Here is a 27,759-nt window from a genome sequence, read left to right on the forward strand (position 1 = left end):
TACTGGGCTTATACCCCAAAGAGATACTAAAGAAGGGAAAGGGACCTGTTTGTGCCAAAATATTTGTGGCAGCCCTGTTTGGAGTGGCTAGAAGCTGGAAACTGAATGGATGCCCATCAATTGGAAAATGGTTGAGTAAACTGTGGTATATGAACGTTATGGAATATTATTGTTCTGTAAGAAATGACTAGCAGGATGAATACAGAGAGGCTTGGAGAGACTTACATGAACTGATGCTAAGTGAAATGAGCAGAACCAGGAGATCATTATATACTTCAACAATGATACTGTATGAGGATGTATTCTGATGGAAGTGGATCTCTTCGATAAAGAGAGCTAACTCCGTTTCAATTGATCAAGGATGGACAGAAGCAGCTACACCCCAAGAAAGAACACTGGGAAATGAATGCACTGTTTGCATTTTTGTTTTTCTTCCCGGGTCATTATACCTTCTGAATTCAATTCTCCCTGTGCAACAAGAGAACTGTTCGGTTCTGCACACATATATTGCATCTAGGATATACTATAACCTATTGAACATGTATAGGACTGTTTGCCATCTGGGGGAGGGGGTGGAGGGAGGGAGGGGAAATATCGGAACAGAAGTGAGTGCAAGGGATAATGTTGTAAAAAATTACCCTGGCACGGGTTCTGTCGATAAAAAGTTATTTAAAAAAAAAAAAAATTGACTTCCCCCAACTGAAGTAGCCTTTAAAGAAGACACTTCCTGTTTTAACATTTCAGCTTAAACCCCCCACCCACCCAGCCATGACTCTCCTTTCCCACAACTTTATCATGAGGCAAAAAGCCAGTCGGACTTGCCCTGACAGCATTTTGGATGGAAGAGCTGCAGCATGATCCATGGCCCAAGTGAGAGAGAAGGACTGGAACTCTGATTTTACTAAATGAGAAAATTCCCCCTGTGCAGGTCAGCACTTTCTCTGCCACCTATATAGTTTTAGAGACTACATAGAATTGAGGACAGCCCTGAAGTCAAGTGATTTGCCTAAGATTCCCCAGCCTGCATTTGAATCCTCATCTTGCTGTTTCCAAGGTGAGCTGTCCATCCATTATGATACACTGCCTTTCAGTTTGCATCTATTGAAATTATTGGAATCTTTTACAGCTTTTAAAGATTAAGGTGCAATCTGCTTGAGTCTTCAGGCTGCTGAATAAAAATGGAAGGAGACTTACAGCAGTTCAGCAAAGATCAGCCATGCAAGTCGATGCTATGATCTAGTCAAGCTTTTAAAACAGCTATTTTTCTCTGTTGGTTCCCATCAAATGATTGGGGAAGAGGAATAGGAAACACTTTTGTCACCCTTTGGCTAGGCTGTACCACCACCTAGCTAAGAATAAAATATTCCTACCACTGTTTAATAGATTGGGGCAAATCCTAGAAATTCTCAGTAGGTCCTTTCTGAACCCTTTTTCTCTGCTTCTAGCAGTGGTATGATGATAAAAGGGCAGGAGTCCAGCCATCTGTTCTTCTGCTGTCCACCATTCTCCACCAGGTCTAGATTAGATCTTGCCTAACTCTTACCTCCATCCAAGGGGTATTGTTAATCCATTCAATGTCAGAGTTTTTCCCTGAGCAAAGTTGTTCTGTATAAAAGGACTGAAGTGATTCAGTCTTCCCCTCAGCCTCTCTGCCCAAGACATTTACCAGGATACTCCAGGGACCAGTTGCTGAAGACATCTCCCCATCTTCCCTGCCATCAAACACCCATCCCACACCCATATTCCACCTCCGGGAACAATAATCCAACCTAATGCAGGAAAGGGTGTGATGATCTACTCTGCCAGGTTCCAGTCCGAAGTAACTGCTTAGTCTGAAGCTCCCATCCTGAGCCATCCTGCCCCTTAAAAGTCTTGTACTTCTAGAATGTAGACTTCCTGAAGGCAATGATTGCTTTCCTAATGCCGAAAACCAAGCAATGCTTAATGCTTGTTGAATAATTAGGGTATCCTGTTCCAACTGGAAGGCAGACCAGTTGTTAGTGATCCCTGAATCAAGGAAATCACAGCCTGGATCTGAACGCACATACATCCACACAGATACAGAGCTGTATCAACTTGTTCTTACTCACTCTACTTATATATATATCACGTGTCCAACACAACATAATATACATACATAATATGCAAACAATACACATTATTTTGTGCGTATTATATTCCCCGAGTAGAACATGTTCTCCTTGAAGGCAGGGATTTTCTCCTTTGACACCATATCCTCAGTATCTGGAACTTTGGCTGACACATAACAGATGCTCCATAAATGAACTCTACCAGCTGACTCAACGTTTAGCTAGTAAGCAACTGATGTAGGTCTCCTAATATTCCCTGCCTATGAACAGCTTCAGAGTCCAGAATGGGAATGAAATCAAGCCGGGGTTAAGTGGCCCCAGCTGTGAAGGTCAAAGAGATGCAGGGGCAGGAAGCCAAGGACTTCAAACACAGCCTCATCACAGCTGGTTCCCAAACTTGTGCTAGTCAAGTCAGTGACTCACACTCAAAGTCCACTTTTATTGACCACTGGTTGCTCTGCCATGAAGTCAGGAATACCCTGAATCCAGATTTATTGAAGGTCTTCAAAAGAACCAATTTCTTCTTTCTAGTAGATTCTAAAGTCAGGGTCCTGAAGCAAAATCTCTCTGGGGGAAACATTTCCTTTCTTGCTGAAGTACACTCTCCTTCTGAGCTTCTTGTCTGAAAGAAGTCTGAGACAGATTAAGATTCTGACTGAAGTGGGTCACTTCCCTAAATTTTATTTTGTCTTTATATTAAATTTAATTCAAGCAAGAGGCTAACTTTTCCTCTGAATCAGGAAGACCCAGATTAAAGTTTTATTTCTAACACATACTGTTTGTTTCTGGCCAAGCCATTTAATCCCTCAGGGGTTCCAAGGTAAAGATCTGAATTTCAAAGCAGCTGTGGCTCTGCATTGGTGGAGAGAATTTTCTCACTGGAAATTCCCTATACCAATAAAATCACAGATATGGACCAAAAATAACATTTCAGGCACTAAGCTAGACATGGGAGACAGATACAAAGGTGAAAATGAAGCGATCTCACATGCAGAGAACAAACCAAAACATTATATAAAATAAATATAAAATAATCTTGGTTGTAATAAGAGGAAAAAAATAATTAAGCAAAAGGGGTGAAGGAAAAAGGTATCCTGAAGGAGGTGACATCTGAGTTCAGCCTTGAAGCATGTCAGAGATTCTAAGAAGTCAAGATGGGCAGGGATTGTGTGCAAAGTCTGAGAGACAGAAAATGGAATGGCAGGCATAGAGAACAGCAAGTAGACCAGTTTGGCTGCAATGTAGAGGGCATGAAGGGAAGTGTGATACATCAAGCAAGACAGCCTAGAGTCAGATGGTAAAGGGCTTTAAATGCCGAGCAGAAAAGTTGGCATTTGGTCAATGATGAGCCACGGGAGCTTCCTTGGGAAGACAATGACATATTCAGATGAGGTCTTCAGGAAAATCAACCTGGCAGCTGTGTGCAGAATGGTTTGGAGGAGACACCTCAAGAAGAAGATGCATTTGGAGACTCTTAGAAGAGAAGTAAGGTGGTAGCTTCATGAAGCAGGAGAAGACAAAGGTAACTGGTATATGGTCTTCTCATTGGATTTGGAGGATTCCAATCACAGTCAATGGCAGCTTGGGGGTCCAGTACACAGAGTGACTAGAGGCAAGAAGACTTCTCTTCATGAGTTCAAATCTGACCTCAGGCACTTATTAGCTGGGTGACTTTCATCTGTAAAAAACCGAGCTGGAGAAGGAAATAGCAAACCATTCTGGTATCTTTGCCAAGAAAACCCCAAATGGGGTCACGAAGAGTCAGTCACGACTGAAACAACTGAAAACAACTTGAGTCAAGGTCAAGCAGGTGAATGACTTTCAATGTCTTTTTTTTTTTTTAAGAAAAAGATTTATCTAGAACCAACAGGTTACATACAATGTTAGCCATTTAGCATTTAGCAATTACGAGCAAAGTTCATTACAAAACTCTCCCACTATGCTGTCATTACCCAATGTCTGGTGGGAAAGAATATGATGAAATCATTCAGCAGGGCTGATTTACACAGCTTTTCCAAAGCACCTTTTCACATATAATTTGTCATTTCATTCTCATAATCCCATAAATTAAGTAGAGCAGATTCCCATTTTACAGATGAAGAAACTTGGGTCAAATGAGGTAAAGTGTTTAAGAAATTAATGACAGAGCCTGGAACCCTGCCCAGGTTTCCTGTTTGCTAAATCAGTGATTGTTCCACTAGGCCAAACTGCTTGAAACACCTGAATTAAATGATCCAAGTGATTGATCCCTTCTCTGCCCCAAAATCATAAAGAAGGGAAGCACAAAAGCATGGTTATAGAAGAGATGACCAGAGAGCTAGGAATCATCCTTCGTTCTAAGTCCATAAGAGCAGGAAAAAATTTCAGCAGGTAAACCAAAGCATAAGAACCTGGCTCAGAATCAGTGGAATGGACAAAGTTGTTTTGCACAGAACTATGAGAACTCCTAAGTGCCATTCTTCTAGCACAAGATTAGACAACCAGCTGGAGTAATGAGGCATCATGGAAAGCCAGAAAAAGAGTTCTCATCCTGGAACAATAACTAAGTGAGGATGCAAGAGGAGATCTAGAGAACACAAATGAAAGGGAGACAATAAAAGGACTAGGGCATCTATCCAGCCAATTATCCTGGAAAGCAACTAGTGTTTATTCTCCAATTGTCTTCATATGAAAAAATTTGCAGGGAAGATCACGATCAAATAATCTAAAAAAAAAAAATTCTTTAAACTCCTCAAGTAGCTGTCTTCCCTATTCAGTGTTTACTCCTTCCAAACCATTTAGTCATGCTTATTCGCTAAATCCACTTTTTCAAACCTGCCACCCAAATGAAGTTTTATTAAACAAACAAACAAACAAGGTGTGTCATCCACGAACTTTGATTAAAAACTAGGCAAATCTCTTCAATTTTCTGAGACACAGTTTCCTCATTTGTAAAATGAGGGGATTCAATTAGACAGCAAATATCCCTTCTAATCATGATATTCTATGGTTCATGATGCTTTGACTTCGGATAACCTTCCTTCCTTCCTCTCTTGATGACCCATTTTTATTTCCCCACAGTAAAGAAAGAAAGAATGTTTTGTGCAGTCCTTTGTAACCCTAACATACTATATAGGAATTCATGTTTATAGCACCTTAGGGTTTGTAACATGTTTTCCATGTTTTAACTATTTGAAGTGTCACAATAACCCTGTGTGAGAGATATGATGATTTCTTTCCCCTCCCTATTACAGAAGGGAAAATTGATGTACAAAGAGTTAAAAGATTTGCCCATGATCACATATTCTAGTTTCAAAGACATATCTAGTCTTGATAGTTCAGAGATAGTTCAGAAAGTTTGTTTTCTATTAGAATTTCCCCTCAAATTTTTCCTTCCAAGGATGATATCTCTTGTCACCCTCCCAACTATTCTCGAATCATATCATATTTTATCAAGGGTCCTCAAACTTTTTAAATAGAGGGCCAGTTCACTGTCCCTCAGACTGTTGGAGGGCAGGACTATAGTAAAAACAAAAACTCTGTTTTGTGGGCCTTTAAATAAAGAAACTTCATAGCCCTGTGCATCTGGCCTGCAGGCCATAGTTTGAGGACCCCTGGTTAGATCAATGACCTTTAGAATTCTGGCACCTTTTCCAGACTGCTTATAATAATAACAACAATAACAATAGAAGAAGCTAAATGGTGCTGTAGATAGTGCTGAGACTGGAGTCAGGAGGACCTGGGTTCACAGACAAGGTTCACACTTGCTTCAGTTTCTCAACTGTAAAATGGGGATAATAAAGATACTTCCCTTCTAGGATTGTCATAAATATCAAATGAAATAATATCTACAAAGCATTTAGCAGAGTACCTGCACATGTTAGGCATTTAATAAATGTTTACTCTCTATCCCTTATTCTTATAAGAAGGCTTCACTATAACACTAATGTCCTTGGATCTCTTCATTATTCTTTCCACTAATTAATATACATAAACATAGAACAGGGATCATTATGCCCACTTGGCAGAATACACTACTAAGGTACAGTACTTAAATTTTCCTTAGTAAAAAAAAGCAACAAAAGCTAAATCAAGCAACTACATTTTTACTCTGTATGTGGAAGTGGCTAGATGAGATTAGTACTATATATTTGTGGTTGTGCATTCCTTTTAAGAGATATAAGACTATAAAATACATTGAACATTCAATTAAACAAATATAGATTATCCTTCGAAAAGATTTGATTGTAAATAGCTTCTGCTTCCCAGGAGAATAAAAAGAATTATGGGAAGACTTAAATGAAATGATTCAGGAGAAGGGGGTGGGGGAGAAGGAAGTAGGAGAGAATGAGAGAAGGAAGTAGGAGATAAGGAGAAAGAGAGAGGGAGAGAGAGAGGGAGAGAGGGAGAGGGAGAGGGAGAGGGAGAGAGGGAGAGGGAGAGGGAGAGAGAGAGAGAGAGAGGGAGAGAGGGAAAGGGAGAGGGAGAGAGGGAGAGAGGGAGAGGGAGAGGGAGAGAGAGAGAGAGAGAGAGAGAGAGAGAGAGAGAGAGAGAGGGAGAGAGGGAGAGAGAGAGAGAGGGAAAAAGAGAGAGAGAGAGAGAAGAGGGGAGGGAGGAAAGGAGAGATGGGGGAGGGAGACAGAGAGTGGAGGAGGAAGGGAGAGGGAGAGAGAGAGACAGAAAGACAGAGACAGAGACAGGGACAGGGACAGAGACAGAGACAGAAATAGAGAGACAGAGAGACAGAAAGACAGCCAGAGACAAAGACAGAGACAGACAGAAAGAAACAGAGAGACAATTGACAGAGAGACAGAGAGGTAGAGAGGTAGAGAGGAGAGGGAGAGTTCAAAAGGACATCCGGAAGTAAACAGCATGTTTCTGCAAGCTGTAAACAACAGACGTTAATGGTTTCTTGTACGATCATTTTTTATTCGTTTGGTATTTGAATGTTTGTTCTTGTTACTGGCTACATGTTTAGAAAAATTTAAATAAAGTGGAAAGTTAAGAGGGAGAAAAATGTCATTCAGCCACCTATTAGTGGTGAGCCTTACCTTCCCTTCAAACCTGGCTGTGCCGCCCTCAGGGACACAGAGATTCTTGGGGGGCAGGATGAAGGTGGGGGCCTCATTCAGGGAGGAGCCGAGTCCTGAAGATCGAGCATTAAGAGAACCTTTGGGAATGTGGGTTGAAGCGACTAGTTTCACGTCCCCCATGGTCTTAGCTGTAAAAGAGAAAGAGGGAGAAAGAGGAGTCGGCACATGTACGTACACCTTTTCCCCACTGGCACACACCTCAGTTCCCACTGGCGCAGGAGCAGCCCTTTTCAGCACTATAAAGGAGCTTCAAGTTTAATTATCGGGATCTGGTCCCCATCCATACCAGCAATACAACTTGGAACTCCCGGACAAGGAAGAGAGAAGATCCCGCGGTCCTTCAGAGACACAGATTGGCTTAGGAAAATCATTGCCCCAAACCCCCGGGTTGCCTGTTAACCACCGGGGCAGCGCTGGTCTCTGCAAAGCCCCGAGGATTCTCTTCCTCTTGCTCCATCCTCTTCCCTAGGTAGGCTTTTCGGAGCATTCAGTCTATAAATACTGACTAAAACCATCGGGGACAGAGTCATGGACCGGACCCTCGAGATGACTCAGTCAATAAACAAATACTTACGTGACCACAAAGTGCCCAAGTGGCGCTAGTAATTGGGGGTGCCAGTACCAAAAACGGGGGGAATTACTGTTAAGGAGTTCACATTCTAATGGGGGAGATGCCTAGGTATACAAATGCACACAACGTAAACATAAAGGGAACAAGTGATGATACAAATTAAATAAAGGCAATGCGGGGGCAGCTACAAAGTTTACTCCACTTGCCCCACCCTCCTTGATCTTAAACTCCTTAACCTTTATATCTAGTTATTCCACGCTCTGATTTCACTTCCAGGGGCACCTTATAGGACTCTACTTTCCTAAAGTTCCCCGATATTTTAAGATCTGGTTTTTAAACATTGATGCCGTCACCATTGGAATTAGTTTTCCCTCTCAACATTGTGTGATATAAAAAATTCTTACATGTGCCCTCCATGTTTTCATGCAAGTTATTAGTAAAAAATGACATTCATGGAGCAGCTAGGTAGTGCTCTGGATAGAGCACTAGCCCTGAAGTCAGGAGGACCTGAGTTCAAATCTGGCCTCAGACACTTAACACTTCCTGGCTGTGTGACCCTGGGCAAGTCACTTAACCCCCATTGTCTCAGTAAATAAATAAATGCAATGTGTTTTGGGAGTGAGAGCACTAGCTAGGGAAAGCAGGAAAGGATTTTGAGTTTCATCTTAAGGAAAGACCTAGACTTTATATCAGAAGTACATTCCAGGCTTATGGGATGGACAATACAAAGGCAGAAATGGAAGATGGAGTGTACTTTGTGAGGTGACGATTGTTTCTCAGTTTCTGGGATTTTCCTAGTCTGGTGGTTCTCAAAATTTGTGGTCTCAGAACCTTTTTGCATTCTAAAAATTACTGAAGAATCCAAAGAACTTTTATGTGGGTGATATGGATTGACATTTGCTGTATTAGAAATTTAAATCAATAAAACTGAAATACATGTTCTTATAAAAATGACAAAAAATCAAGTATATATTAGGAGAAATAAAATAATTTTTTATGGAAAAAGCCCTATATTTTCCAAAACAAAAAAAATGTATTGAGAAGAATGGCATGATTTTACATGTTTTTGCAAATTTCTTTAATGTCTAATCTAATAGAAGACAGCTGGAGTCTTCTATCTACTTCTGCATTCAATCTGTTGTGAAATGTTATTTTGGTTGAAATGTATGAAGAAAATCTAGCCTCACACAAATATGTAGTCAGAAAAGGGAGGCAAATAATGCCTTAATATTATTATGAAAATAATTTCAATGCTGCAGAACAGCCTGAATGAGACTTGGAGATCCCCAAGGATCTATGCACCACACTATCCTATTCTTTTCTATTCTATTCTAACAAAAGGAAGAGGAGGTTGACATGATAAGACTTCCTGAAGGAGTTCCAATTCATAAAATTATGGAATCATAGTCTATTCAACTAGCACGTAATTCTCTTAATTATACATAAAACATTATGGTAGGTATTAAGGATGTTAAAAAAAAAATTACACCTGAAAACCAGTCTCTCCTCTCAATGAATTTGGGGTAATGCAGCACAGACATAATAGATGAAGGCAACTGAAATCACATACAGGATCATAGAGTTGGAAGTAAAAAAGAACCTGAGAGTTCTAATACAACTGTCTTCATCTTATTGATGAGGAGATTATGTCTAAGTAAAACTTAAGGTCATATAACCTGTAAGTAACAGAAGGAAAAGTTGAATCCCTATACTCTTTTTCCAAAGCAAGCTCCCTTTTCAAGGAAATGTGATTCCTTAGATGACATTTGGTAGAATCCACATAAAAAGCAAATGGAAAATTCGAAGGAAAAAAAATAGCTCTGACTACTAAGGGAAACAAGAAAGGCTTTTGATAAGAGAAAGCAGCCAAATCAAGCCTTGGAGGAAGAAAAGGATTCTAAGAAGCATATATACATTCCAGACATGTGGGCAATCTATATGATGACATGAAGGCAGGAGATGGAATGGCCCATCTGAGGAAAACGCAGTATATCATTTGGTTAGAACATAGTATAATGAGTGAAAAGAAATAAAACAAAATAAATCTAGAAGAGTAATTCTGCATGGAGGAAAGCCCCCCTACCAAAAAAAGGGTCTGTTGAAGATGGGAGATGGGAAAGAGAGAGAAGGATCATTCCAAGTGTAATGCTTTTCGAAGCACATATGGGAGTAGGTCAAGCTTCAGCAATAAGCACATGTGTGTGTCTCTGAAAGTGACTGGGGCCCAAGCCTTCGCCATGCATGCTTCATGGGATGTCTGCTGTTACACAAATTTAGAGAATGACACATAAAGGCAAGATGGAATCACACAAGTCACACACGGGTGGTAACAACCTTGGCTGGACCGCTGGGGCTGTGTTGGCTGGGCTACTAGAACATTATATTTTTATATTTTCATGTTTTAAAATGGAGTGTCTGCTACTAATGGTACAGCTATGGATTTGTAAACCAAGCATATGGATAGCTGCTGAATCACATTAGGGTATTATGCCTGCAAATTAAGCATACAGTCACTAAGAGAATGAGTTATTTTTTCATAATCTTAACAAAAAAGTTCTAAAAAAATTAGCTATCACAGTTTTGCAGAGAACATAGAGCTCGGAATACATTGATAAGGATGAAGCCATCTTATCAATGAATCGAGCATTTCTTAAGCACTTATTTTGTGCCAGTCTCTGTACTAACCTCTTGGGAGACAAAGGAAACTTAAAAACAAAGCAAAACAAAAAAATTAGTCCCTCCCCCTTCAGGAGCTTACACCGTGCTGGAGAAAACTATATATAAAATGATATGGAGTCAATCAGTCAAAAGATATTTATTAAACATCTACTACATGCTAAGCACTATGCTAAACCCTAACAATACAGAGAAAAAAAAATAAGTCTCCTTCCTCAAGAAGCTTCCACTGTACTGGGGAAAACTATACATAAAAACAATATGCAATATTGGATTTAACATATTACTTTTACTATGTTTAATATATATTGGATTACTTGCCATCTAGAGGAGGGAGTGAGGGAGAGGGGAGGAAATTGAACACAAGATTTTGCAAGGGTTAATGTTGAAAATAAAAAGCTTTAAAAAAAAAAAAAAAAAGCTTTTTTTTTAAGTTAAAAAAAGCCCCACAATATTCAAGCCTCTGTATGAATTTAGCTATTTTCCTTAACTATGTTTTCTATTAAAAATAAAATTTTGCTAAATTTAGACATCACAGTTATATATACATAGATTTATATAATATACATATATGATTTTTATATTTAAACAGATGTATACATATATGTGTGTGATGTTGCTATGCTATTTAAAAGAAATATAAGCATCTAAAATAGTTCAGTATCTTAAGTTTAGTTGAGTCAAACCTTAATTTTTTTTATTAATTTAATTTTTAATTTATGGAATGAAATAAGCATTTCTATAACATAATTTTAAAAAGATGACTGCACATGAAACTGAAATAAATCTATTATAAACAACTTAATTTTAAAAATACACAATAAAATCATCTTTCCCCCCTTTTTGTTTCCTTCCCTTCCCATCTCCAGAAATGACTACCATTAGACACAAATAGTTATATATATGTAAAATTATTCTATTTATAATTCTATTTATCAGTTCTTCCTCTAGATATGAAGTGTCTTTCTTCACATGTACTTTATAATTAATTTAGGTGTTTATAATAGTCCAAATGACTTATTGTCTCAAAATTGTTCTTAAAACAATATTGCTGTTACTGTATACAATATTCTTTTGATTCTGCTCATTTCACTCTTCCTTATTTCATGTAACTCCATGTTTTTCTAAGATCATTGAATTCATCATTTCTTATAGCACAACCATTGTTTGGCCCTTTCCCAATCAATGGGCATCCCCACAATTTTCACTTCTTTGCCACCACAAAGAGAACTATATAGGAGAAACTATAAATATTTATGTTCTTTTCCTTTTTCCTTAGTTATCTTTGCAAACAGACCTAGTAGTTGTATTGCTGGGTCAAAGGATATAGGTAGTTTATAACTATTTGAGCACAATTCCAGATGGCTCTCCAAAATGGATTAACCTTTTTAATAAGTTTATTTATTTCAATACACATTGCTTTATGAATCATTTTGAGAGAAAAAAAATCAGAGCAAAAGGAAAAAACCATGGAAGAGATAAAAAACAAACAAACAATAAGAAGTGAACACAGCATGTATTGATTTACATTCAGTCTCCTTAGTTCTTTTTCTGGATGCAGAGGGCATTTTCATCCAAAGTATGTTGGAATTTATTTGGATCAATGAACTACTAAGAACCAAGAATTTCATAGTTGATCATCATATATTCTTGTTGCTATTGTGTATAACATATTTCTGGTTCTGCTTGTTTCACTCAACATCAGTTCATGTAAATCTTTCCAAGCCTTCCTATAACCAGCTTGTTCATCATTTTTTAAAGAACAAAGGATTCTATCACTTTCGTGTACCACAACTTGTTCAACCATTCCCCAACTGATGGGCACTTCTTTTCCATTTTCTTGCCATGACAAAAAGAACTGTTACAAACATTTTTGCACATGTAGATCCTTTTCCCTTTTTTATGATTTTCTTGGGATACACACCCAGTAATAGCCCTGCTGGATCAAAGGGTGTGCAGTTTTATAGCCCTTTGGGCATAGTTCCCATATTACTCTCCAGAATGGTTGGACCATTTCAAAACTCCACAAACAATGCATTGCCATCCCAGTTTTCCCACATCCCCTCCAATATTTATCATTGTCTTATCCTGTCATCTTAGTCAATCTGAGGGGTATGAGGTGGTACTTCAGAGTATTTTTAATTTGCATTTCTCTAATCAATAGTGATTTACAGCATTTTTTCATATAACTATAAATGACTTACATTTTATCATCTGAAAATTGTCTGTTCATATCCTTTGATCACAGAATTGATTACCTTGAATTCAATATTTAATTGTGCATGGTGATTTTCACCAGGTATTCCAAGTTTCACCTTTTGACTGGTGATAGATTCCTTACTGGAGCTCAGCAGTCTCCCTATTCAACTATCTTTTTTATTTTTATGAACAAAGGATTATTAGCCTATTCCCCCAACCTTATTCCAAGTTTTTTTTTCCCCCAGATAATAAGAGAATAACTTCCATCTCTCAAAAAGCAAGAGCCTCCTTCCCTCTCATCTCTCCCCTCCACTTTCTTCCCCAACAGATCCAGGTTGCTAGGTGTTTGTTGCCTAGCTAATTATCTGTATCTGCATAGAATGGTCTCCTGTGTACAATATAGCAAATAAGCTGAAGGAATTGTGAGTTTCTGCCTTAACCTTCAAAGCCTACCACATGCCGAATATTATTAATTAATTTAATTAATTAAGGTTTAAGGTAAGACTCCATCCTTACCCTCATGGAACGCCCTTCCTTTCTTTCTCTTCCTCCCTCCCTCCCTTCTTTTCTTCCTTTCTTTCCAGAGGCCTGACTCCCATGCAGACTGACCCAGAAGCTTTGATGATGGGCAGTTCACTCATCCTTAGGTACCCTCTTGCCATCAGACTCAGTACAGACACAGGCTGGGTTTTAGGCGTCCTGCAGCAATGCACTGACATTCTACCAGACACACATCAGGCCACAAGACAGCCCATCGTTTTTATGCCTGTTGACCCATAATACTCAAAAGAGTACTTTCTCAGAATATTTTAAAACATATATGTATTCATAATAAAAAGAGATTTTTAAACAGAGCTATAAACAGTGGTTTGGTTTCTGTTTAAATTTTTGTTGTTGGGTTTTTGTTTGTTTGATTTTTAACAAGGCCAATGCTACATCTGAAAAGTCTGATAAGTTCAATGGAAGAAAGCATATAATAATTTGCATTACAATGACAGAAGCTACTTTTAACTTCTCATTCCTCTCCATCTCAGACATCCTAATCATCCTAAGTATCTCCACTAAAACCATAAAATAAAATGCCACTAAAATCATAAAAGGACACACAAAAAAATAAAACAAAAGGCTTCAGGAGCTAAAAGAAAGGAAGGGTAAGGAAGGAGAGGTAGGGGAGAAGGCTATTTCTTCTTTGCCACTGAATTCAGAACATACTTTTGGATTGGGCTAGACAATTGAGCTACAAAGACTAATTTCTGTCATTTTCTCCCAAGATCTCCCTGCCTAAGTCCTGGTAACTATGTAGGAAAAAGGGAGAACATTTTTTTAAGTTTTTTTTTTTTAATTTTAATATCTTTTTATTGATAGAACGCATGCCAGGGTAATTTTTTACAGCATTATCCCTTGCATTCATTTCTGTTCCGATGTTTCCCCTCCCTCCCTCCACCCCCTCTCCTAGATGGCAAGCAGTCCTTTACATGTTGAATAGGTTTAAAGTTTTTTTTTTTAATCAATCAAGATCCATTTCATCTTCCTACCTCCCCCTCCTTATTTCTTTCTTTTGAGACATATATAGCCAAGCAAAACAAATGTTTGTATCTGTCAAGTGCAAAAATGCAATCATCTCAATTTTCACTTGGTATATCCCCTCTCAATCAGGACATCATGTCTCTTTATGACTTCTTTGGCATCAGAGTTGTTCAATTCATTGATGGGAGTCCCTAAGTCTTTCAAATTCAAAGTCTTACAATGTTGTTATTATTGTATGAATTCTGGTTCTGCTGACTTCACTCTGTTGTTCATAGAAGTTTTCCTAGGTCTAAGAGGCTTAAAGCACAGAAGGAACTCCATTCCCTCTTCCTCAAAAGAGACAAAAAGAAACCAAATCCAATTACAGCTTGGATAAAAGGGGGAAAAAGACACACCCCACACATACAGATTTTTTTTTTCCCTGGGAAGGGTGAACTATGGAAGACTAAAAGAATTTGAAAAACAATCGCTTATGAACAGGAGAATTATAGGATCATAGGAACCAATATAAAATTCTCTGTTTAGTTTTCAAAGCCCTTCACAATAGGCCCTTTCCTACCCTTCTGGTCTTCTTACATATTAATGCAGCTTGACATCAGCCTTCTTGCTGTTCCTAACCCCCAGTATTCTATCTCTAGGTTCTGTGCCTTTTAACTAGCTCCTCCCTGGAATGCCCTCAATATTCCTTAGAAGGAGGCCTTTCCCAGTCTCTCTTTTCTCCATCACCCCATCCAAGCTAGTACTATCCCTCTGAAGTAATTTCCCATTGACACTGTTCACCTTGTATGTGCATAGTTGTTCTCTCCCCCATTAGAATTGAGCTCCTCAAATTCAGTGACTTATTTTTGCCTCTCTGTGTATCTCCCAGTGCTTAGCACAATGCCTGACATATATAGGAGGTGCAGAATAAATGCTTATTGAGTGATAGACTTGGTTCTGAGATGAAGGTTCAGGGAGAGACTCTATTAGACTCTCAGAAAATTAACAGACTGCTAAGGCTGGCATAGCATGTTTATCTTGTCAAATAGCTTCCCTCCTGGAAGTTATATCTTCTTTCCACACCCAGAGTCCTTCCTAGTCTTCAAGTCCCTTGTGTATAAAAAAAAGAGCACTGGATCACAGTCCAATGACACGTGCAATGACACAAGACTCAGGACACCCGAGTTCAAGTTTCAGGTTCTGTCATAAAATCGTATGTCTGTGAGGGAGTCACTTTACCCAGAACTAGTTTTCTCATATAAAAAATAAGATTAATAATATCTGTAATATCTACCTCAGTGGGTTATTGTGAGGAAAATGTTTTGCAAAATGTCAAAAATGATGTCGTTTCGCTATAGGACAGTGAGGTGATGGGGTGGATAGAACACTGGACCTGAAGTTAGGAAGATTCATCTTCTTGAATGAGAATCTAGTCTCAGACACTCCTGACAAGTGACTTAACTCTATTTGCCTCAGTTTCCTCCTCTGTAAAATGAGTTGGGGAAGGAAATAGCAAACTGCTCCAGTGTATGTGCCAAGAAAACCCAAATGGAATCACAAAGAGTGGCAAGACTGAACAACAAGTCTCATTATAAGTCAAGGAAGGTTTTTGATATTGGTGAAAAAAAAAAAAAGTTTTCCCACAGACGGCCAAAATGATAAGAGTTAAAAAAAATGTATGTTAGTAAAATATGTCATGGAAGAGTAAATAGAAAATGATACATAATGGATAAAGAGCCTGTTCTAAAGTGAGAAAGATTTGTGTTACATCTCACTTTGGACATATTGCCTATCTGCATTAATAGAGGAAATTAGCCCGTGCCCAGTTGCTGTGCTTCCAACCCCCTGCAAAAGGAAGAGGAGAATTAAATCTTTTCATTGAGCAGCTACCACGTGCTGGGGGGTGTGTGGAATGCAGTAAAACATAACACTCCTCTGTCCTCCATAGTCTTAGAGTCTCTGTCGTTAAGATATATACATATGAAAAGATAATGTGAGGCAAGAGGCAAGCTCGAACCATTGCAGGGGAGGGTGCTCAGGGAAAATATCATGGGAAAGGTGGGACTTGAGCTGAGCCTTGAGGAAGATCTGCACAGTGGGGCTTTCCAGGCAGTATATTCAGCAAGAGCTAGCCAAGGCAGGAATATATTGGACATGGTTTGGGCATCTTTGAGTAGCCCAGTATGGGGGGTCAGAGGGTGAGCTTGCACATATACTGTAGGTACTTAATGAATGTTTCCTGGGTTGAATTAAAAGAAGGATGTGGCTGATTATTGGGGTTTTGAAAGCCAGACTTGGAAGTTTGAATATTAGATTATAGGCAATAGATAGGTATGTATTATACATTTAAGCAGGAGAATAAAGGAGTGTTTTCATATAAGGAAAAAGCCAGATGGAGTGTAGCCTAAATGGATCTGCAGCATGTATAACAGTAAATGTAGTACTTGAAGTTAGAAAATCGAAAACAAGACTGGCCTCTGACAGCTACTAGCTATGTGACTACAGAGAAGTTGCTACATCTCACAGAACCTCAACTTTTGTTGTTCAGTCTTTTCAATCATGTCTGACTTTTTAAATTGTGGCTTTTTATTTTCAAATTACATGCAAAGAGAGTTTTCAATATTCATCCTTGTAAAACCTCATGCTCCAAATTTTTTCTCCTTCCCTTTCCCTCCCCCCAGACAGCAAGTAATCCAGTATGTGTTAAACATGTGCAATTCTATTGTACATATTTTCACAATCACAATCAGAAAAATGAGATCAAATAGGAAAAAAAATGAGAAAGAAAATAAATTGCAAGCGAACAACAAAAAAAGATGAGAATGTTATGCTATGATCCATATTCAGTTCCCATAGTCCTCTCTCTGGGTGTAGATGGCTCTCTTCATCACAAGATCATTGAAGTGGCCTGAATCATCTCATTGTTGAAGAGAGCCATGTCCATTAGAACTGATCATTGTATGATATTGCTGTTATTGCGTACAATGATCTCCTGATTCTGAGCACCAGTTCATGTCAGTCTCCCCAAGCCTCTCTAAAATCATCCTGCTGATCATTTTTTACAGAACAATAGTATTCCATAGCATTCATATACCATAATTTATTCAGCCATTTCCCAACTGATGGGCATCCACTCGATTTCCAGTTGCTTATCACTATGTCTGACTCTTTGTGATCCCATTTTGGCATTCTATGTATATTGTCATTTATTTCTTTTTAAATAATATTTTATTTTATGGAACTCAAAGTTTTGCAAGGGTGAATGTTGAAAACTTTGCATGTTATCTTGAAAAATAAGTTATTATTAAAAAATACTGAAGTGAGTCAAAACATATTTTCACATTTTGTTGTTGTTTGCTTGTGTGTTTTTCATTTTTTGATCTGAATTTTTCTTGAGCAGCATGATGAATATGGAAATATGTTTAGAAGAACTGCACATGTTTAAATTATATCAAATTGCTTGCTGTCTAGGAAAGGGGAAGAAGGGAGAAAAATGTGGAACACAAGGTTTTGTAAAGGTGAATATTGAAAACTATCTGTGCATGTATTGGGGGGAAAAACTATTAATTTTTAAAAAGTTTTATTCTCCCCCAAAAATAATATTTTATTTTTCCCCCAATTACTTATAAAGACAATTTTTTATAATTTATTGTTTTTTTAAATTTTTCGTTTGTAAATTCTATTCCTTCTTCCCTCCCCTCTCCACTCCTTGAAATGGAAAGCAATTTGGAAAGAAAGAAAGAGGAAAAAGGAAGGAAGGAAGGAAGGAAGGAAGGAAGGAAAAAAGAAAGAGAAAGAAAATAAGAAAGAGAAAGAAATAGAGAGAGAGAGAGAAAAAGAAAGAGACAGAGAGAAAGAGAAAAAGAAGGAAGGAGGGAAGGAAGGAGGGAAGAAGAGAAGGAAGGAGGAAGGGAGAGAGGGAGGAAAGAAGATAGGGAGGAAGGGAGGGGCAGAGAGAAAGAGATATTGGTGTATATTCATACATATGGTGTATATTATACAATGTCAGATCCTTTTTCTAGAGGTGGATAGAATTTTTCATGCTGAATCCTTTGGGATTATCTTGGATTAGTGGTTTAACTGAGAATAGCTAGACCATTCACAGTTCTTTATCATAAAATTTTGTTACTGTGTACAATGATCCCTTGGTTCAGCTCAATTCATTTTTCATTAGTTCACCTAAGTCTTCCTAGTTTTTTCTGATCATCATGCTTGTCATTTCTTATACTATAGTAATATTTCATTACAACTATATATAACTTCTTCAGTCACTCCCCAATTGATGGGTATCCCCTCGATTTCCAATTCTCAGACATTAAAAAAGAATTGCTATAAATATTTTTGTTCAAATAGATTCTTTTCCCTTTTTAAAAAACATCTTTAGGATACAGACCTAGTAGTAGTATTGCTACATCAAAGGGTATGCACAGCTCCAGTTATTTTGGAGTTTTCTTGGCATAGGTTCTAGAGTGATTTTCCATTTCCTTCTCCAGTTCATTTGACCGATTGAGGCAGAGTTAAGTGATTTGCCCAGGGTCACACACCTAGTAAGTGTCCAAAGCTGAATTTGAACTCAGGAAGATGAGGCTTTCTGACCATAGGCTTAGCATTTTAACCACTGAACCACTTAATTGCCCTGTACCAGTTGCTTAATAAATTCTATGGGCACCCAGTAAATTCAGGTGTTTCCCAAGGTTTAATCCCCAGTCCTCTAATCTTCTGTTTAGAATAGGGATGCTTAACCAGGTAGGAGCTTGTGAACATATACAGTTAATCGGGCAATGCTAAACTCAGTCCTTGAGCCCAGGACAAAAAACACAGCTTGACTTGAGAACCATCCATGGAAAAGGTAATAAAGAAGCCACAGGAATAGATGATCAATCACTAAGGGATACACTCTCGAGCAAGGGCTCTAAGTCTTTTGTGTGTCATGGAACCCTTTGGCAGTCTGGTGAAATTTCTAGATGCCTTTTCAGAATGTTTTTAAATACCTAAAATAAAATACAGAGAAATCTAAAGGAAATCAGTGATATTGAAACATACCATATATTTATAATATATAACATTCATAATATAATAAAATGTTATATATAATATACACATATTGAATAAGGACTCTTAACTGGAATGGGGGAAAGCTCTGTGAGCATAAAATACATTCTGTATGCATTTATGTATTTATTGCTTGGACTCAAACTTCTCTTCTATGGGCACCCAGTAAATTCAGGTGTTTCCCAAGATTTAATCCCCAGTCCTCTAAAATCTTCTGTTTCTTAGAATAGGGATGCTTAACCAGGTAGGAGCTTGTGAACATATACAGTTAATCCTCATTATTTGTGGATTACATATTTGTGAATTCATCTACTTAGTAAAATTTATTTGTAATCCCCAATTCAAGAATTGTGGTTCTTTTGTAATCATACATAAGCATATACAGAATGATGAAAAATTTGACTCATACTGCTTTTGAAAAAATTCTCATACATGTGCAGAACAGCAAAAAATTGAAAAAAATGTAATTTTAAAAAAATATGAGAGATGAAACAAGAAACATTTTGTTCAATTTCAGTTAAGAATGTACATATTAGGTAACTCAATTACATATAAAAACAATTTTTAACAATTTTTTTTAATTTTGAGTTCCAAATTCTCTCTCTTCTCTCCCTGCTTTAAGAAGACAAGGAATGCGATATGATCATCTCTTATACTGTAAACAAATATCATTTTTTGCACACTTTTCAGATTTTTGTGCTTTTTGTTGGTGACTTCACTGTTTAAAATGTGCCCTATGCATAGTGCCCAAGTACTGTTCTTAAGCGAAAGAAGGCTGTGCTATTATCTTATAGAGAAAATAAATGTTATATTAGTTTTGTTTAAGTATTAGTTATAGTTCTCTTCACTGTGAGTTCAATGTTAATGAATCAACAATTTAGTACATTCAGGAAAAAGAAAGATGAAATTTGCTAATCTGTATATACATGAAGCAGTTCTGGAAGGCACTAAAGTGAATATTATGACCAGAGGGTCCTAGGAATCTAAACCATATTATTTCCACTAAGAGCCATAATTCAGTATTTGTTAATTCAACGTTTGTGGTGACTTTATAGAAAATAAAGTGAATGACAAGAATGAGATGTATATACATACAATATACATACAATAATATATAAATATAAATAATTATATCTCACAATAAATATATTTTTATGTATGTATTCATGGATCCCTGGTTAAAGACCTCTATATATACAATTTATATACTTATACACATATATACAAATGTGTGCATATATATACGCACATATATATACATATATAAACACATGTATACAGATATTATATATAATATAACATACACACATATATACATATGCATGGAACTGGAGTTAAGAACCCTTACTCAAGCTTCTTTAAACTTTCTAATCAAGACCCAATTTTGCCTGAAAAATTTTTACATGACCCCAGGTATATAGAAATATAAAATAGGCATACAAATCAAATATTTAATGATAATAATTCATAATTTCATGTTCCATATTCAGTTATAAGATCCCAACTGTTTAGAAAGTTGGGCTCTAGAGAAACAAACAGAAGAACATAAATATACATATATAATACAAATATAATAGATATATTTATATGTAAACATATATATAATATGTGTATATACCATAACATATATGACTATGGATCTCTGGTTAAGAACTCTTACTCTAAAGAACAAAACAGAGGAGGAAAAAGTGAGGATTAAGCAGCAATGTTTTATGGGAGAGCTAGAAGAGAAACATGCTAAAAACTTAACTCTTGAGAAATAATTTCAACCAAATATGTTATATGGCTTCTACTGGGAGGCTGAGGCTGGTGAATAACTTGAGCATGAAGATTTTAAGTTTTTTGTTTTTTTTAAACTAAACTAATCTGTACTAAGTACAGCATCAGTACAATGAGTCCCTAGAAACCTGGGGTTGGGGAGGCACTTCCAGGTTGCCTAAGGAGAAGCAAAGAAACTCAAATCAGAAACAGAAAAAGTCAAACAGGTGGGACAGCAGAGAGAGAGTGGGAAGGGGAGACTGATAGAGTAGAAGAAGATAAATTATTTTTTAAAAACCCAACTAACTTCTGAATCATAGAATTAACAATGACAGTTAATTGTCTTGACTTAGGGCTACTGTAACTAGCCAGTGGGTAAGAAGGCTAACTTTTACTCAGTCAGTACAAAAAGGAATCAGATTTTAGATCTATTCACATCAAACAGCTCACTGTAGAAGTCTCTTGACAGAATCTCAGTGACAATGACAGGGCAAGTCATTGTCATAGGTGGCAGAAAAAGGTGCCAGGACTATTTGTCTATATGGAATTCAGGGTTGGCAAGTGTTGTGAGGCAGGAAATAAGAAGTTGGCAAAAGCAGAAATCAGGAATCCAAGCTATGGGACTGGGCCACAGAGTGTCAGGAAATCAATCATTTAAAAATTGTTCGTACATATAACTGAGGGGGGTGGGGAATACTTAAATTTAAAAGAAAAAACATTAAGGAATGTCAGATGAGTATTTTGGAATAAAGCATCAGAGCAACAAAGATGGGGCATGAGCAACAAGAGAGCAGCTTGGACAAACTTAGGGGCCCGGAGAGAGTGCATTCCAGGTGTGGGGAAACATGCCCCATAAAGTCAGGGCTGAAACAGCATGAGTATGCAGGGGAATAATGTTAAATAAGCCAGTGAAGGCAGGCTGGAGCTAGGTTAAGTAAGGTTTAAAATGCCAAGTTGAGAAGTTTGCCTTTTATTCTAAGGGCAAGTGAGAGCCAATGAACATTATTTTAATCACTTTGAAGAGGATAGTTTCCGGAAGATAGGTGTTTAATTAGGACTACTGCAACAGGGCTGGTGAGAAGACATTAAGACCCATGCTATTACTTTTTTCCCAATATGTATTTGTTCATTTTTGTGTCCTTACTACCACAACAATCCCCATAATGGATCATGATAGGAAATTATTTCCCAGAAATTAAATTCTCACTTATTCAGGTCTAGTCCTGTGAGAACTATCAGGAAGGCACACATGGTGAGAAGCTAACACATTGTTCATCTTCATTCAATATCCCCTATTCTGTCTTAATCTTTACTCCCAACTCACCTCCATACAAATATTCTCCTAATCTAATCTTACCTGTTCTAGTCACTTGAATCATTCTGAAACCTTCAGAGGATCCAGATCTGAAAGGATCAATTTCCCTAATTTTACCGTTGAGGAAACTGAGGTTCAGAAATAAAGTGACTTGATAAAGTTCACATGGATATTAGTCAGTTCTGATTCCAAAGCAATCCATTTCTAGTCCATAATATGACCTCATACTTAGTTTTCTGTGTGTGTGTATATGTGAGTAAAATTAGACAAATATTATTTGAATAATTCTTTCCACATCATCAGTGTCAATGTCTTTCAATGTCAATGTCTTATATTTACTTACTCTTAGTTTTTCCCATATCCTCAATTGAACTGGGGGTCTCCCAAGAGGGGAAGAACTATGTCTTTTCCAATAGAAGGGAAAAATAGATGAGGAAAGAAACTCAATTCCCACTCACCCCCAGACTGGGAGCTAGCCAACGTAGGGAAGGGCTTTTCTATTAGATCTTTTACCAATCTCTTCCCCTTCAAGGTAGTCCTACATTCTTTTTTCTCCCTTATCCTCCCACACACCATCACCACTCCTGTTTCTATCACAAGTACCACCACACAACTTCCATGGTTTCTAATTAAAAAAAAAAAAAAAAAAAAAAACTATTGGGTCTGAATAAGGAAACCCAAGAGGTCTTGACATGCTATGGACATCTTCTCAAATCTAGAATTTCCTGAAGGCAAGAACTTTCCAGTAATTTTCCTTCTAGTTTTTGTTAATGGGGGGCTAAATGGATTGTGCTAAATGAATAATAAGCTATGAAGGAAGCATAAACTAGAGAAGATAATAACTCTCCTTGGGAAAGATGGGGCAGGAGAGACAAGGTCAGGAAAGCCTTCATTAAGTAAGTAGCCTTTGAAATGATTCCGAGATATGGGCAGTATTACTATAGATAGAAATGAAAGGGATAACATGTCATCTCCCAGAATCCTGATCTTTAAAAACTCTCTAAGTTCACTTTGACTCTAAATCAAAAGCAACCGGCAGTTTGACTTCTGGGTTGAGGAATGGGATTGCAGTAGTGGGGTGTCAGGCTAAAGGGATGAATCTGGCCTCAGGTTAGGGAAGGAACAGTGGAAGAATGGGGGGGGGGGTGGTTCTGGCTTTACAGAACGAGGTGAGGAGGGAGGGGATAGAGTTACTCAATCATCACATGTATTAGGAATACGGTTCAGTTCCAATTCAGCAGTCACGCCAACCAGCTCCACTCACTCTCAGGCCATCATCTCACCAGCTGTCATTACCAACATAAACAGATTCCTTCCGCGTTGGCAATCAACAATCACTGACATTTTTTGAATGCTCATTTAAAAAAAAACAACACCCCAAGAACAAAACAACCGTGGCCTCCAGGTCCCTCTTCCTCTTCCCGATGACTAGGGGGTCCATTCTCCTAAATAAAAAAAGCTAGGGGATTTCCAAGTTGAGTTGTATATCTATACTCCCTGCAACCACAATCCCACAGCTGGGGGAAGCTCCTTCAGGAAAAAAAAAAAAAAAAAAAAACCACAACCCTGAGATCAAAAGAGCAACAAGTTGGGTAGGGGGTGGGGATGCAACAGGACAGAGGATAGAGAAAAAGACAAAAAAAAAAAAAAAAAAAAAAAAAAAAAAAGTCTGAGAGCTCCAGTTCCCCACGGCAAAAAACTAAACCATTGTTAGTCTGTGAGGGCAATTTTCCTTGGCAAGAGAATTTATTAATCATCACCAGAAGCAGCATTTAGCAATTTCACTTTGACTCAAAATACTTTATTTAAATTATCTCCTGAGTTCAATTAGAGAAAAAGAAAATTTTCAGTCTCACTATTTAACTATTTAATTCTAAAACAGGCATTATAGACTTCCTACCCTGCAGCAATCTGATTTTTTTTTTTGCGGGTGGAAAAAGGTGGGAACTACTGAGAATAATTGTTTTTTCCATAATTCACAATCAAAAGACAATAGGTAAAGCAGGTTATATACAGCTAGTTTTTTGCTGCTTCTTTCGCTGCCCCAAAATACCATTTTTAGTTCCCTTATTTCTTAAAACACCTTTCTCTCATTAAAAGAAGCCCTGGAAACACCTTCCTTAATTTCTGCCCAATCTCGGGCTTCTCCCCCAGTTCTCCCAGCCTGCCTAACGCGAATCCAGGACGGTGGCGATCCCAAGAGCTTCACGACAAAACGGAGATAGCCCCAACTCTCCCTTCTCCCCCCGCTGGAATCAATTCCGAATTGCACACTAATCCCTACAAATTCTCACAGTATGCGCCCTGATCTCTCCTAATCCCGAAAAGAGCCGACCCAGCTTTGCGTCGCCCCGGCTCACTATTCGGTAAATTGCAAAATGGCAAAGTGAAGCGAAGGAGCCCGGCAGTAAAGCCGGAGAAACCTTACCCACCCTGCAGCCTCTCCCCTCGGCAGGTTCTCTCTGAGGCAGGACTTCACCAGCAGCTTTCCCACTTCACCACTTAATTGCAGTGATTTCCTTTCCAAAGTCCATTCCCGGGAGTCTGGGAGGGAAAGGAGAGCAGAGGGAGCAAGCAATAGCGCTGGTTGGAAGGGATAGTCCCAGGTCACAGGAGTTTAAAAGGCTTTTGTTCTGATGGGGCTCACAGATGTTGCAACTGGGCTGCTCACCATTGAGCCAACTTCGCCCGGTCCAGTCGATCTGTTGTTTTAACCCACCGAGCCGGAGTGACCTTTGAAGCCCTCTGCTGCTACGGGCTGGCTGGATTTTCAATGGAGGCCCTGGGGGACCAGAAGTGGAAGCTCACAGGTTGCTACTTGTTTGGAGCTGCAGATTCCAAACTGTGTGTGTGGGAGCAGAGTTTGCCCCAGTGGTCTCTGCCCCGGGAAAAAAGAATAAGAAGAAAAATGCAGAAATGAGAACCCTTTGACTGGGCCAGGAACATCCTTGCATCACATCTGGACTGGGAAAACTACAGCCCCTAGCATTCTGGCACATCTGGACTGGGAAAACTACTACAATCCTTAACATGGCACATCACACAGCATCTCCAGGTTGCTAGACAGATCTGCCTTGTGAGGGAGAGTTTTGCCCAGACTCCTTCTAAAGTAGGGACATCTCCTAGGACTGACAGATTGCACACTGCTCTTCTGCAGTTCCCAAAAGGAATCTGGAACCAGACTTGAAGCAGACTCCCTAGACATGGTAACTGAAGTAAGACCTTACAGGGGCCAGTCCTAGCAGACATTTAAAGTGAGTCCTTGGTCTTCAGCCTAAGAAATCAAACTGGATGCATTAGTTCTGAGCACCTAGGGATAAGAGTTGACATTTATAGAGCACTTTAAGGCTTACAAATCAAAAACTGAATTATCTCTACACAGATGTTGCCCCCATGTCTCTATCCAGCCCTATACTTTCTCGTGAACTCATCAAACATATTCTCTGAAGATTTCAAATGACATGTCACATAGTCACCTGAAACTCAACTTGTCCAAAAAGAATTCAAACTGAACTGTCCCTCTGTTACCACTATCATGCTAGTCACTCAGGATTCTCACTGGCTCCTCACTCTCCATCACCTCACCTATCCAATCAGCTTCCAAACTTTGTCTTTTCCATCTCTACAATCTCTCACACCCACAGCAATAACTTACTTCATGTCCTCATTCCTCTCACCTGGACTATTGTAGTAAACTCCAGATTAGTCTCCCTCATGTGTCTCTCCTTTCTAATCTAGTGGTTATCAATCAATAAGCATTTATTAAGTGCTTACAATGGACCAAAAACTATAAGAAATAAGATACAAAGAAAGACAAAACAGTCGCTGCCCTTAAGAAGTTTACATCCTAATGGAGTAAATATTAGGTAATAGACAGAGGCCACATTGCTGTGTGACTGAACAAGTCACTTAACCCTTTTTGCCTCAGTTTCCTCATCTGTCAAATGGAAAATCAGTTCAGTATCTTTGCCAAGAAAACATCAAATGGGGTCATAAAAAGTCAGACATGACTGAAATGACTAAACAACAAAAAAATATGAAAGAGACTAAGTACTTACAAGAGATATACAGAAGAAGAAATGCACGGTAATCTCAGAGAAAAGGTATTGTGAGTGGGGGAAAAGATTATACATGAAAAGGTCCCCTGTGGAGGCAGGAGTTTAAGCTGAGTTTTAAGGAAGCTAGGAGGAGGGGCTGAGGAGGTAGAATAGTCCAGGTATGGGTTTGGACAGCTGATGAAAGTTATACAGATAACAAAATGATTTTCTAAAAGGTCAGACCTGAGAATGTCTCTTTAGTACTTGATAAATTCTAGTATTCAAATAGAAATTCGAAAGTTTATCTTTAAAAGCCCTTTACAAGCTGGCCCAAACCTGACTTTGTGAGTTTTTGTAGCCTTTAAAAACTGTGGAATATATTCATCCCAATTCTTACTCTCATAACAAGAGCAAGGCCAACTAACTCTTCCATGAAGGTTATAGGGGTATCCTTGAGGGCTCAAGGTTGACTTTCTCTAATGCCATTGGCTTGAGCCCTCCTCAATGGTATATTTCTTTCCAAGACTGTTAGTTGAGAATTATTTAATTAATAAATATTAGTAATGGATTTTGTTCTTCTCACTTTGTGAGATGGGGGAGGGAAGGAAGGTGGAAGAGAATTCAGAGGTGAAAATAAAATGAAATTGTTTTGTTTTTTTTTAAATCATTTTTTTCAGCCAGTCTTAAGTCATTTTTTAGTGACTTAGTTGCTAAGATATTTAAGATGTCACAATATGAATAGTTGATACAAGAAATCTGCTTTCTCTCCCTGCAAGTAATGTCTGTGAAATGCTCCCCTGAATATAGTCTGGAGAAAACTGTTCTTAAGTTGAAAGTAAGTATGTGACAAAGGACCAAGCCATAGTTGTTGGTTACTGGAAGTCCTTCTGTTCGCTTAAGCATGATATGGTTTCTTGACTGGGTTCCTTGTAGAGTGTCTCATCTTGTCAATGGCTCTTGAGGATGCCTATAATGCTACCTGCTAAAAGAGGAATGTCATAAAGGCCACTGGAAGGAAGTTGGGAATCCACCATCCTCTGGACCCTTTAAAACTGGAAGTAGAGGGTCCATCTGGCCAAAGCCTTCCACTCCCCGGATGATTCCTGCTCCGGAAGTTCATCAAGGATACCACACTAGCTCCAAGTTTTGGAATTCCATCCCTTCTCAATTTAACTTGATAATTTATAAATGATCCCAGGGCTTGGTCAAATTTCTGCAACATAGATGAATATGATTCTTGTACAAGTGTGCAATGTCATTCTAGTTCTAACCCTTTCAAACTTAGTCTGAGATTTTTAGATTGATTATAAGATAATCAAAACTATAATGAGATTTCCTTTTCATATTTTATGGGCCAGACAAATTGCCTGTTCCTTACATATTCATTCCATCTTCTTTCTCCATGTGTTTTTACTGGATGTCATTCCTCATGACTGGAAATGCAGTACTGCCTCATGTATGTCATCATCTGTCTCTTAGAATC

General features: G+C 38.3%; 1 protein-coding gene across 3 annotated transcripts in view; it reads right to left on the minus strand.

Moving 5' to 3' along the window:
• The window catches only part of LOC127554155 (myosin light chain kinase, smooth muscle-like), a 163,920-nt gene that overhangs the window by 61,706 nt on the left and 74,455 nt on the right, over positions 1 to 27,759 (minus strand). Inside the window, exons 1-2 of one of the 3 annotated variants that reach the window (XM_051985435.1) lie at positions 24,672 to 24,884; positions 7,121 to 7,290 (exon numbers count right to left, since the gene is read on the minus strand). In XM_051985435.1, the coding sequence (XP_051841395.1) occupies positions 7,121 to 7,282 (162 nt within the window). In that variant the 5' untranslated portion in view covers positions 7,283 to 7,290; positions 24,672 to 24,884. Of the gene's footprint in view, positions 1 to 7,120; positions 7,291 to 24,667; positions 24,885 to 27,759 lie in introns of those variants that run through there. The other 2 variants (XM_051985434.1, XM_051985437.1) reach the window with 2 other exon arrangements.

The sequence above is a fragment of the Antechinus flavipes genome, chromosome 3 (assembly GCF_016432865.1).
Source record: "Antechinus flavipes isolate AdamAnt ecotype Samford, QLD, Australia chromosome 3, AdamAnt_v2, whole genome shotgun sequence".
NCBI classification, from domain to species: Eukaryota; Metazoa; Chordata; class Mammalia; order Dasyuromorphia; family Dasyuridae; genus Antechinus; species Antechinus flavipes.